The sequence below is a fragment of the Nyctereutes procyonoides genome, unplaced genomic scaffold, assembly GCF_905146905.1.
Source record: "Nyctereutes procyonoides isolate TBG_1078 unplaced genomic scaffold, NYPRO_anot_genome, whole genome shotgun sequence".
In the NCBI taxonomy this organism is placed as follows: domain Eukaryota; kingdom Metazoa; phylum Chordata; class Mammalia; order Carnivora; family Canidae; genus Nyctereutes; species Nyctereutes procyonoides.
Genome location: NW_026575020.1, coordinates 8925547 through 8939545, shown reverse-complemented (window position 1 = coordinate 8939545; position 13999 = coordinate 8925547). Strand labels below are relative to the sequence as shown.

Here is a 13999-nt window from a genome sequence, read left to right as displayed (position 1 = left end):
TGGTTATGTTTATATTTCTAAAGGGTAAAATCACAAAAACAAGGAACTATCAGTAATAGAGCATTATGGGCTGAAATATGTGATACATACCAGAAAACCCTTTGCAGGATATTTTTGGCAAATAGATTCTTACAGAGTATACTAAGTAATTCGGAATTATGTTAAAAAACGTTATCAGAAAATGTTTGTTTCTTTGGATCCTCTCCCTTTTTATTCAGTGATCTGTGATTGATTCTCTCAAATACTTTTTTGACCTTACTACAAGTTTAATTTATATTTAAAGGCTCTATATGCTAGAAGGAAAAAAAAAAAGATTCTATCTGCTACTATGTACAAAAAGAACAGAGAATTTAGAAAATTAATGAAATTTTGCTTACATTAAACATTTTGTTAAATTAGGATTTCACTTTTAAATAACAGCATGTGGACAAAACTGAGCTTGAGTTCCTGCTATAGAAACCCAAATGAATTTTCATTTGTTCACAGCCAATACAGACTCTTGATCAAGGCCAAGCACATGAAATCAGTGGTAGAAATATAAACTAAAGCTGAGTACATTAATTTGCTAGTTTTCTTTCCTAAAAGTACAGGTGCTCAGCCCATATTTGGTGGCATGCTGACTCTGAGGCAGCTTAAGTGGGATCCTAGATACTCAGTGTAAAGTAGGTGATGTACTTCACCATAACGTGTATGGTAGTGTCACATTTGTGAAATAGATTAAATACACAGCAACAGCAACATTAAAGAGAACTGGAAAGCAGATCTTTGTCTTTCTCTCTAGTTCTTTCTGCTTTTGAGAAGCTCAAACTCAGATTAAGTTCTCAGTTATAATAACACCTTTCTCCCAGATGCCTGGAACATTTATAGTCTCTTGTGAATAGCCTTTATCTCTTTTCCTATCTTTAATATTCTGGGATTCTTTTATATTTTGATACCATAAACCATGTAAAGCTGTGTTATGTAAGTAATCATTTTTTTTAAAAGCTTTTGAAAATCCCAAAGGCATTTTTTATTTCATGTCCGTGTCTTTGAATAATAATAGTAAAGTTCTTCGTAAGAAAATCTATAATAATGAAACTGATTTTGTTTTCAACTCTGCTTTTTTTAAGGTTAAAGTGTTCTATCATATAGATCAGGGCAACTAGCCTTATTGTATTATTAATGATGATACTGTGCAGGCTCCTGTTTCTTGCTGAGAAACAAGACATCTCTTCACCCAGTGTCTACCTGTTCCACTCAACTTTCTTCACTACCTTTTTCTTACCAAGTAGGAAAATGACTGATAGGGGTAATTTCTTAGTTCATTTTAGCACAAGTGACTGCTTTGTTGCCTTAACCAGCATCTGCACGTGAAGCCATTTGATTTAGGTCAGACCTCATACTATGTTTGATTTCATCCTTTAGAGCTGACTCTTCCTGGTTCTTCCCCCCCACATAGTTTTCTAGGTCTCCAACGAGAGTTACTGGCTTTGACTTTAAAAAGTCTTTGTCAGGAGCTCCTGGGAGTGCGAGGCCCTGCCTTGTTTCATCCATCTTCTAGTCTTCTAAGACTCAAACCGCCTGCCCTAACACTGGTGCGCCAGTAAGGCCCACTTCCTCTAGACATCACATCTGCCTTGTCCCCATCTTGAGCACAGGTTGGGGCCTTTTCCTGCTCCTAAGCGATCCTTTTTCAAACATTTTAAGAAATATCCAGTGTGTAACAATAGAAGCAGAACTGTTCTGACTGAACCAAGAATCGGAGCTGGCAGCAGTGTCAGAGCTCTATGAATGCCTTGCTGCTTTAACGTAACCCAGCCTCTTCTGGAGTAAGGGTCAAAGGTTAAAAAAAACACTTTATATTTTCTGGCACTTAAGTATATTTGTGATTGGTTCTAAAATTATAGGATTTCACGAGTGGAATTCTTTTTTCCACAGTCTGTCTTTCAACTTCTGGGAATGAAGCTTCTGCAAAGTATATCATAGGACTATGTCCTCTTTGATAGTTGCTGTAATGCACAATGCTTTATACTCAGTCACTCAGAACAGTGTTGACATTTTTTATAGTTAGTGGAAATCGAGCCTCAACTGTTACTAAATATACCTACTTCAAATCTCTCTCATGATTGCCATGTATCTAGTATATCTTTCCCTTTGTCTAGGTGGTAGTTTGGTAGTTTTAAGACTTTTTCTTTTGGGGGGGGTTGGTTTTTGGGGGTTTGTTCATTTGCTTGTGTAAGTTTCAGAATTATTACTCTTTTCCCTAATAGACATAGTTAGAATAAGAGGAAGCTGCACTGATGGATTTAGCAAGGGTGAGGTGAGGTAGCCAGAGCCTTGGCCCCTGATTGTTCTTCCCCCTTCCTTGGTAGTCTTGGAGGTTGGAAACCACTGAATTAGGTAATAACACTTTCAGTTAATCTTAAATCACATGGTCCCAAAACTGTAAAGTATCTTAGGAATCATCTAGTTCATCTGATCCATCTCTTGTTGTAAATGAAACTCTTACTACTTTTTTCAGTAGCCAGATTATAAATTCAATTTGAGGATTTAACCTGCTTTTCATAAGTTAAAATTTTGGGGGGTTATTTGGTGTAGTTTTTAATTAAGTCCCCATAGGAAAAATGCTCATGTATTTCTTTCACTTATACATTGTTACCACACAATATTTCTGACACCAGATATGCAGGTTTTCCACACATCAAGTAATTCTCTGACACCGGCTGGGTGTCTGACAATTCAACTCCATTTTGACACTGTCTACTTGGAATTAGCATTATATCCCACAACTTACTCAGTCCCACAAGACTACCTTCACTTCAGATACCAATCAGTAGTCCCAGGCTGTTACCCATGCTTCTGCCCAACTAACTATAAATCAGAGTTCCCGTGACCTGCTCCTTGGGTTCAGTAATTTCCTAGGATGGTTTACAAAAGTTAGGGAAACAAATACTTACATTTGCTAGTTTATTATAAAGGGTATAATAAACAATACAAGTGAACAGCCAGGTGAAAATGTACATAAGGCATGGTTGTAAGAAGGGGCATAGAACTTCATGCCCTCTCTGGGCATGCCACTCTCCTAACACCCCATGTGATCACCAACCCAGAAGCTCTCTGAACCTCATATACAGATTTCCCTCACTGTCTGAAAGTCCACTTTAGGGACGCCAGGGTGGCTCAGTGGTTGAGTATCTGCCTTCAGCTCAGGGCGTGGTCCTGGGATCAAGTCCCACATTGGACTCCCCTCGAGGAGCCTGCTTCTCCTTCTGCCTAAGTCTCTGCCTCTCTGTGTGTGTGTCCCATGAATAAATAAATAAAATCTTAGGAAAAAAAAAATGAAAGTCCACTTTATACCACTTCACTTTTGCAAAAGACTTGCATTGGTACCTGTTTTCACTAACCAAAAGAAATCAGAAATGGATTTTTGCTCTCAGGAAATGGTGAGTGCTTCCTCACTTTATACCATTTTGGCTTACAAAAGGTTTTATGGTTATAGTAATTGTTTTACCTACTTTCGGATGGCAGGTGAAGCCTATATTTTGGGTTTCTGATGAAGGCTTCATTGTATAGGCATGATCAATCATGAACTCAGTCTCCACACCCTCCCTTTCCCAGACGATGGAGGCTGGGGCTGAGGGTTCTAAGCCTCTTCTCATGGGCTCATCTTTCTGGTAACCAACCCCCCCATCCTGAGGCTATCCAGGAGCCCACCCAGAGTCTCCTCATTAGAACAAAAGATGCTCCTATCACTTAAGAGATTCCAGAGGATTTAGGAGCTCTATGTCAGGACCCAGGTCAGAGACTAAATAGAACAAAAGATGCTCCTAGTGCTCTTATCATTTAGGAAATTACAAAGGTCTTAAGAGTTCTGTGCCAGGAACAAGGGTCAGAGAGACTGAATTGTGTGTGTGTGTGTGTGTGTGTGTGTCCCTTTTTTTTTCTTCGATTTTTATATATATTTCCTATTTTTTCACAGCCTTCTAAAAGCAGTATCCATATCTATCCTAAATGGAAAAATCCAAAATATCACTGCAGTACTGATGCCAGTTAGGTACACTATACATTCATGAAATTCACAGGTGATATTTTCTTCTAGTAATTTATGTTTGAACCCAAGAGAGTCTCCAGTTGATCAATGCATATGCAGAACATTGAGCTTAAAACGTTCTTAATGTTTTTAAAAGACCATAGTCTTTAAGATTGATTAAGATTTTATTTACTTATTATTTATTTTATTTATTTATAAAGAGAATGTAAGTCAGGGGAGAAAGCTGAGAGGGAGTGGGAAAGAATTTCAAACAAACTGCTGAGTGCACAACTCAACACAGGACTCCATCTCAACAACCCTGAGATCATGACCTGAGCCCAAACCAAGAGTTCAGTGCTTAACTACCTAAGCCACCAGGCGCCCCAAGACTGTAATCTTTTAAATTGAAGCAGTCCTATTTCCCAATACTTTAAAGTCAACTAAAACACTTCTTTCCTAGATATATAGTACAAGCCAAAATGTGCAAATATCAAGTGGATGTGAAACATATAAATCATAATCCTTTAGTCGTATATTTAAGACTTGAGATTTCTTTCGTTTGATATTGGACTATATACTCTGGTGTCTTGTTGATAACTCATTGCTAAGACCAGGAATCATCCTTTTTTCTCCCTTGATAATAGTTTCTTTTTTTTTAAGATTTTATTTATTTTTTCATGAGATATATATATATATAGAGAGAGAGAGACAGGCAGAGGGAGAAGCAGGCTCCATGCAGGGAGCCCGACGTGGAACTCAGTCCCGGGACTCCAGGATCAGGCCCTGGGCTGAAGGTGGCGCTAAACCACTGAGCCACATGGGCTGCCCTGTTTTATTATTTTTTTAAAGGCCCTCTGTATACTTATATTCCATAACTTTATTTTTTTAAGATATTATTTATTTATCCATTAGAGAGAGAGGCAGAGACACAGTATACGCCATAACTCTAAAGCTGACTTTACTGCACAAATATACCTCGTATCACTGATGCAGTACATTCTAATCCTCTCTTTGATGCCTGACCTGTATGCCAGGTGTTTTGAGAAGGTAAGATTATCTGCACTTTTTTGCAACATGTATCACAAATATATTTTTGGGTTTTAAAGTAAAGCAAAAGTCTTTTTGTGTATGTACAATAACAGTTTCTCTTTTAGTAAAACTCATGATCCATCTCAAGTATGCATTTAATAGTAAAATAATCTATATCAAGTAAAATTACTTTCTGGCTTTTTTTCCATAGCCTTGACCACACATAACACAACTCCACTGAAAGTTGAAGATAGATATCCATGTCAGTTCTAACCAAAGTTAGAATCTTCAGTTTGTCAACCTAGATTACAGAATTGTATTTTAATGGAAATAAAATTTCAGTTAGTTTCTGGCACTTATTAGTGCTCCTTCTGAGCTAACTATCACGGGTCTTGCCATGAAATTTCTACAGAAAAACAGTGGATTCTAACATAATAAAAATCACCTGTTTTTTATGTTTTAAAGAAAACCTAAGTAATCTAGATTATTTTAATGTTGGTCTTTTTTTTTTTTTAAGATTTTATTTATTCATGAGAGACACAGAGAAAAGCAGAGACACAGGCAGAGGGAGAAACAGGCTCCACGCAGGGAGCCTGATATGGGACTTGATCCGGGGACTCTGGGATCACACCTTGAGCCAAAGGCAGACGTTCAACCGCTGAGCCACCCAGGTGTCCCTGTTGGTCTGTTTTTTAAAGTGGTTCTTGATTTTCTGTTGGGATCTCCCAATTCTTTTTTTTTTTTTTCCTTAAGATTTTATTTATTCATTAGAGACACAGAGAAGCAGGCTCCATGCAGTTAGCCTGATGTGGGACTCGATCCCGGGACTCCAGGATCACACCCTGAGCCAAAGGCAGACACTCAACTGCTGAGACACCCAGGCGTCCTGCATTCTCCCATTCTTAATCTTGCTTCCACTGCACACATCCCATCTTCCTTTTATACTCTCCTTACACTCGTCCTCATCCTGTAGCTACCACCTCAAAAAGTAGATTCTGGTCTCAAACCAAAAGGTGAGTGGACTTTCTGCAGAAAGAGGGAACAATTTTTTTCCTATTTCAATGTACCAATTCCGGCAAGTAGCGTTTAGTTCTGATTTCTTTCCGGTGAATTTCCTATAATGTTTTCTTCCCCTTTTGGGCAAATAATATTTCGTCTTTCCCAACTAGATGAACATTAATAATCATATGCCTGTTAGTCTCTCACTGTTAGTTTGTACATTTGCAATGTCGTCATTGAGATAGATTCTTTCTTGGTTACCCACTGCAACTTCTGCAGCTACCCACTTGTTAAAGATTGTGGGTGGTTATCATAATTGGTTGGCAGTTCTGTGGAGGGAGATTCGTATTTCTGCCATGAAGCATCATGTGTTCAGTGTATCAGCCCTCTGAGAGTCTAAATACTAGCCATCTGGGCTGTTGGACTATCTGGGAATGTTCTTGAAGTGCAGAAAATAAGACTCCCCACCCAATTTTTTATAGATAGTCAGGTGAAGGTTATCATTCATTTGTGCTGGGGAGCCCTCAGCATTTGGATTTGGCCATGTCCTACAGGACCTGATGACAGCTTACCTTGCAGGGAAGGAGAGTCGCTCCCAGATAGCCCTCACGAGTGGCCCTGGAGCAGGAAGTGGTGAAGCAGATCTTCCTGATTTGGGAGGAGCCTGAGGTGGACCTCTCGTCCTGAGTCTGGAAGGTAAATTTGTTGTTACCTGTAAATTATGGTTCTGCTAGTTCATGCTATGCCAATCCAGACTTTCAGAGGTATCCCTCCTGCCAGCAAGAGAAGACAGATGACTTGGATGAAGATGGCTGTCAAGCCCTGGGTCATTTAGTCTTCCACACTTAAGAGTGTTCATTTTAAACAAAAGGGCAGATATATTTGTGAAATTACCTTATTATTTCAACACATTGAGCACATGCTATGTAGAAACTATGGTGCTCTTTTTTGTTGTTTTTGTTTCTTCATTTTTTGTTCTTAGAGTGAACCATATGGATTGGTTTAAGAGGGCCTAGCAGAACCACAACCTTACAGGCAAGAACAAATGTCACTTTCTGCTACTTTCTCCTATACCAATCCAGACTGTAGGGACTAAAACGTAATATCCCCCAATGAAGTGAATATCATCCTTATTTTTTAAGTGAGTATATTGATACTTTATTTTCTTTAATAAAATGTGACTGAAAGTTATTTTCTAAAAATAATTGTTAAGGCTAAAAAAAAATTGGTATGAAATTGTCATATCTAGCTCTAAGAGAAGTACTGTATACCAAATTCACTTAGCTGTATGCCAACCTAACCCCCAATTTATCAGCATAACCATGCTTCTTTCTTCTCAACAAAAAAAAAAAAAACATTCCACAGATTTGGCCACCAAACAAAGAAGGGTGGATACCCTACCTTAATTTAGTGCATATATTAGCTGTATCTATCTGCTCTAATTGGTTCATCCTCACAGAAATGAAAATATGGTCTTTATGTTGATATATCTTAGCTTAATCTACATTACTATCATCTTTCCAGCCTCTCCTTTTCTGATCATATCTGCTGGCAATAGGGATGGCCCTACAGTCTAGAATGATATAGGGGGAGATAGCAGAACCTGAAGAGTCCAGTCTTTCAATTAAAAAAAATATTAGAAAGAGGTAGTCGTCATAATGGATGTACTGTTTTTTGCACAGCTCAGGGAGATAAGTTACATGTACTCTTCCAGAATCACAAATATTTGAGATAGGCCACGGTCTCCCAAGTTACTGAGGCATATTCATTGCTTGTGCTACTTAAAGTAATAGTCATAATTTGATTCTATCTTTGGTGTCCAGACTTACTCTATCTAGTTCAGGATTTGACCTTTTCTTCCATCATGAACTATTGAGAGGACAGAGGTTGAGTACTGTTTTAAGCTAATCCTCCTATGGATTGGCATCCACCAAAGTAGGAGAAGCCTTGCATGGAAGACATTTAACCAGTGTTCAAATTGGCTAGATCGTGTAACTCTTAGATGTCTTTGTTTGGTCATCTTTGAACTCTGAAGCTGTATTGTCTTTCCCTGATTTGTCCATATTATCAGGTCTTTTATAACCTCACCCAGTCCTTTTCTCTATGTTCAAGGTTCTAAGTTATATTTAACAAGGAGCTGTTAAGGCCACAGAGACTGTTTAGTATTTATCAGCATTTGTATTCCTAAATTCACTTATTTGATTTAATTAAACACTGCATAAATTTCAAATAACTGTAAATGGCCTCAAGTTTTAAGGATTAAAATGTAATGGAAATTGTAATTTGGGCATGTTAGACTTGGGAAAATCTCTTCACTATACTCATTTAATCAGCTTTCTGAGTCCCCATTCTAACCATGTGGTATGGAGACTAGCGATTACCAGTTCTAACTTTGAAAGTTTCCTCTTTGTTTAGAAATAATAAATTATTTAACAATTTACCATAGTATGCATCTCCAAAAACTCTTCAATTCCACCTCTTTAATAACTATCTGGTGCTTTTGCCACATATAGTTTTAACAGACTATATTTTATTAATTTAACTTAAGTTGAAAATACATATAACTAAATTTTGTTTCTCCTATTATTCGAAACCACATTGATGGTTGGAGATTTTTTTTTCTTTCTGCTCTTTGGGCGAACCCTTTAAAATTAGAGGTTAAGATGAAGTGCATTCATTCAGCATATATTAAAAATAGTAAGTTTCTCTGCTTTATCCTGTGAAGTCTATTGAGTTTATGATTTGGCTTTTACAAAAATTGCTGCTCAGGTCTTCCATTAGGACAGTATTGAATTTTGAAGTTGACATGGATCTATTCTAATATATGTGAAATTCTCTTCATCTTGAGATTGCCCCTGACACTGGCTTTTTCCAAATAGAGTTCTGTGGAAAGGGAAATTACAGCTCTATTTTCGGAGAAAAATGAATGAGTTAAATGGCATTTTTAATATTTCCATTATTGATGAGAATGCTTATTTTAAACAATGTGTTTAGGCTTTTATGTTATTAAGATGATAACTTAATAATTTTTATATGACAGGCACCTATGGGGACCTGCTGGGGTGATATCTCAGAAAATGTGAGAGTAGAAGTTCCCAATACAGACTGCAGCCTACCTACCAAAGTCTTCTGGATTGCTGGAATTGTAAAATTAGCAGGTGAAAGCACACATAATAATTTACCAGAAAATGCCAGTTATGTTTTTGTAATTTGTAAGAAAGCATATTTGTAAATTTCGCAAGTGTTGACAAGTAAAAAATGAATACAGTAATAGGGCAGAGGTTAGCAAATTTTTTTTTATAAAAAAATAGATGGTAAATACTTTTAGTTTTATGGGCAAATCAATCTCTCTCACAGTTCCTCAGCTCTACCATTGTAGCATGAAGGCAACCATAGCAATATATAAATGGATACATGGCTGTGTGTTAGTGACACTTTATTTATGAGCATTGAAATTTGAATTTTATGTAACTGTCACATATCATGAAATGTTATTCTTCCTCTGATTTTTTTCAACCATTTAAAAACATAAAACAAACAAAAAAAATTTACAATGTAAAACCATTCTTAAATGGCAGACAAAAAAAAAAATCAGGCAATAGGGCAGATTGTGGGCCATTATATAGTTGGCCAAACTGTGATATAGGGAAATACTTTGAAAAGTGAAAAAATTTGAAAGAAGACTGCTTTTCCGTGCTAAGAAGACTGAAAGTAAATTAGTGTTAATTTCATATATCTTGGGTTCTTCTTCACTCCCATTGCTTGCCATGTACCCTAGTCCTTGTTACCTTATTGCTCATCACATAACTGCGTTAGGTGTGTAGAGTACTGTGTTAACCACTATGGGCAGGTGATGTGCAGAGTATAAAACCTAGCTTATTCCATTGGCTGCCATCTGCCAAATGCTGACTACATTTGTGACGTGGTGCTCAGGAGTAGTGTGGTAGGGCATTGTAGTACTCTATGGGGCAGCAGGGTAGGAGGGTGCAGCCACTCAGATAAGTCATCCTTCAATTAGTCAGCGGTATCTAATGCATCCTACTCTTTCTATTCCTCTCTCCAGCCATTTTCCCCCAAACGCCCTGCCAACTTGATTATTTACTGTAGATGATCTTCTATTTTTCTGCTCAGGCATCTTTTTTTCTGGGTCTGCTCAAACATCTTTATTTTATTTTTAAGATTTTTTATTTATTTATTCATGAGAGACCCAGAGAGAGAGGCAGAGATACAGAGAAGGCTCCATGCAGGAAGCCCGATGCAGGAACTCGATCCCCAGACTCCAGGCTCACGCCCTGGGCTGAAGGCAGGCGCCAAACCACTGAGCCAACCAGGGATCCCCTGCTCAAACATCTTTAATCACTTCTTTGTCTTTAAGGGATCAAGATAGTCAGCATTTACAGCTGATGATGAGTCGCTCCATAGACCACTGGCCCAAGTTTTGGCTGCTCCCCAACATGAATGCTATCTATGTTCTGATGAGGCTAGTTCTCCTTCCTCCCTCATAGAGCATCTTAGCACCTCTGTGCCTTTGCACATTTACCCAGTTATGTTCCCACCTTTTCCTTGAAACATTCCCCCAGCTGTATAAGCATTCTCTAAATGGTTGGGTGTTCTCTACACCATAATTTAGAAACAACGTATTCTTTCTGTCCTAGATGTTTAAGCCAGTTGCATTTAAATAGCTCTAAAGATCAATGCATTTAATATCAATAGAATTATTTTTACCTTCTGTCTCCAATTTTACATTTATATTTTATCTAATTGCATAACATATTTTAAGCCACTTTAATGACGTTTCAGAATTGAGCCTGATGTTAATCATGAACAGAGCTCTGCAACAGTGGGCAAACTCATGAATTATTCTGTGAATTATTGAATTTTAAAACTAAAGATTTAATGCTCTAAATTTTCATCATAGATCTTAACACATGAAAATGCTGACTGAACTTAGCTCCGCACCTGGAATAGTTTGTTGGGCCTTTTTTTATTCCCCTGAAGGCCTTAAATTAAATTGTAATCTGTTACCAACAGAAAGTTTATTAAATTATAAAGAGGATATATCATAGTTTTTGTTCTAAGAAGTAAGACGTCCTGTTTGCTTAGTACATACAGTTTTTAAGTCATTTAACATACTTTTATTTGTGTTTATTGAACTTTGTTACCTAGCATTTTCACATTTTATTTCCAAATAAATAGTACAGAAAAAATTAGATGCTTGAGATAGCCAAATCCAAATTATCCAGAAATATTTGGTCATCTAATCCGCTGGATAAAGCAGTTTCTTTGAAATGTTACTTTAACTAGATTGCTGTGACTTGACAAGGTTTTCCTAATTTAATATAACCTTCTTTCTTTTATTTTCAAAACTACGCATTCTGGTAGGACTTTCTCCCCTGTTTCCACTGAGAATTTCTTTTCTAGAACTTAAGAAACGGGGGGTAAAATCAAAGTACATTAAAAGGGAGGAAGCCATGCTCTGAAAACAGTTAAGCTAATGACATTAAACAACTGGTTCTCAAAGTTGGAGCCATACACCAATATCTGCAGCTTCACCTGGGGACTTGTTAGAAATGCATATTCTCACACTGCCCCTAGACCTAGTAACTCAGTCTTAGAGTTGGGGGGTGGGGCGGGGGGCTGGTGGTGCTGACTGCTCACATGCCCTGCACGGGATTCTGTTGCAGGTGCATATTAGCATGTGACACCCACCCACCCAATGGCCAGCAGTTGTGTCCTGTTTTGTTTCATTTCATTTTCTTCTTATGTGGTGATTGATTTGTTGGTTTCAGGTTATAATGCCCTTTTAAGATATGAAGGATTTGAAAATGACCCTGGGCTAGATTTCTGGTGCAATGTCTGTGGCTCTGACATCCATCCAGTTGGCTGGTGTGCAGCCAGTGGAAAACCTCTTGTCCCTCCTAGAAGTAAGTATAATTTAAATATATGTACCTCAGTGCAGTGTCACACATAGTAATATTCAAGTGATATCAAAATTTTTTGGTTTCATGTAACTTAAATACTGGCAAGACATATTTCTGTTTTTGTTAGTCTTCAGAACCTTAATGCTCTGAATTGCAGGGAAAATTGTTGTGTGTTTTTTTTTTGAAAAAAATAGTTTATAAAGCAATTCTACTCTTTGCTAAAGTGTAACTGGTTATTTCTTTTGTTTTAGCTATTCAGCATAAGTATACAAACTGGAAAGCTTTTCTAGTGAAACGACTTACTGGTGCCAAAACACTTCCTCCCGATTTCTCACAGAAGGTAAAGACAGGATCTTAGAAAGGACTGAAGTGTCAATTGAGAGCTCTAAAAAAGGAATAGCCTGGAAGTTTTTTTAAGGAATTGTTTTAATTTAGTGAGCCAGATGATCTAGTTAAATGTCAAGTGCACTCATTATTTTTAATGGTACAGTACTGAAATTATTTGTAGACTTTTGTCATGAATTCAAACAGTTTTTGTGTTTTTATTTAAGGTTTCAGAGAGTATGCAGTATGCTTTCAAACCTTGCATGAGAGTAGAAGTGGTTGACAAGAGGCATTTGTGTCGCACACGCGTGGCAGTGGTGGAAAGTGTAATTGGAGGAAGATTAAGACTAGTGTATGAAGAGAGTGAAGATAGAACAGATGACTTCTGGTGCCATATGCACAGCCCGTTAATCCATCATGTCGGTTGGTCTCGAAGCATAGGCCATCGATTCAAAAGATCTGGTAAGCACTTGTCACAAGACCACCTGTTGAAAACATCATTGAAGCTAAATTGTACTACTTGGTTATTTTTTCTCTACAGAATAGTAGAGATCAGAAATAGCATTCTAGTTATCTGGGCTGCTCATTCTATCTTAATTTAGGGAAGGTTCACACCAGAATATGAGTCTCCTAATATATTTATATTCCTTCCACTTGTTCTCAATTCAAATATAATGTACTTTTCATCACAACTACATTTATTGTCTTACACTTTTCCTGTCCAGCCCATTTGAAAGATCTAAAGGTAGCCATTCCCTTTGCATTCAGTTTTAATCAAGAGAGGAAGATTAAATGTGGTTAGACTTAATACTGAACACATGTAAAGCATACTTCTAAAGTTGTGATTCCCTAACTAGGGAATTACCAGCATTCTGATTGGCTGAATGTATTTAATAATAGCACATGTACTCAGAAGAAAGAAAGACTATTAGAGGATATTTTTCACCATATATGTAAAAGGCATGTATTTCTGCCGTGTTTTAGAGTATACATACCTTGTGGGTTTGAAACCTTCAAAGAAACGTGGTTTTGGTCTTCTCACAAATGCTGACAGATTAGTATGTAACTTTTCCTTGTAGATATTACAAAGAAACAGGATGGACATTTTGATACACCACCACATTTATTTGCTAAGGTAAGAAGTTTTTATAAGAACCCTCATTTGTAAATTAGGTTTGAAAGAGGGTTGTGGGTTTTTTCCTAAAATAATGGAAATCACAATTATATTTGTTCACTTATAAAAGGATTAAGACCTTGTGATCCATAGGTGTCACAACTATTGATTATAATTACTCTTAAATTCTGTCTATTTGCCTGAATTCTCTATATTCTCTAACGGAGGTTTGAGTTATAATATTAGGTAGGTAGGAAAAGGCATTTTGGTATTTTCATCTGATAAACATTTTCAATTTGGTAATATTTTAATTATTAAAATGATAACATTTGTAACAGTGGATGTGCTTTCATGTAATTCTTTAGGTAAAAGAAGTAGACCAGAGTGGGGAATGGTTCAAGGAAGGAATGAAATTGGAAGCTATAGACCCATTAAATCTTTCCACAATATGTGTCGCGACTATTAGAAAGGTAAGACTATAGGTTTTAAAATACAGAAATGCATTTGTAAGAACTGGTCTTAAGGTAATAGGAGGAGGAGGCCCTTAATATACTCATTTTGACATACAAGGTATGTATCTGGATCTTCACTAGGGAGAAGGAT

General features: G+C 37.1%; 1 protein-coding gene across 5 annotated transcripts in view; it reads left to right on the top strand.

Moving 5' to 3' along the window:
- MBTD1 (mbt domain containing 1) overlaps positions 1-13999 on the top strand; it is a 68817-nt gene that overhangs the window by 34108 nt on the left and 20710 nt on the right. For all 5 annotated transcript variants that reach the window (XM_055331854.1, XM_055331863.1, XM_055331892.1 and 2 more), the window contains 6 exons: positions 9078-9195; positions 11827-11961; positions 12210-12298; positions 12510-12744; positions 13362-13417; positions 13762-13866. In XM_055331854.1, the coding sequence (XP_055187829.1) occupies positions 9078-9195; positions 11827-11961; positions 12210-12298; positions 12510-12744; positions 13362-13417; positions 13762-13866 (738 nt within the window). The remainder of the gene's footprint in view (positions 1-9077; positions 9196-11826; positions 11962-12209; positions 12299-12509; positions 12745-13361; positions 13418-13761; positions 13867-13999) is intronic.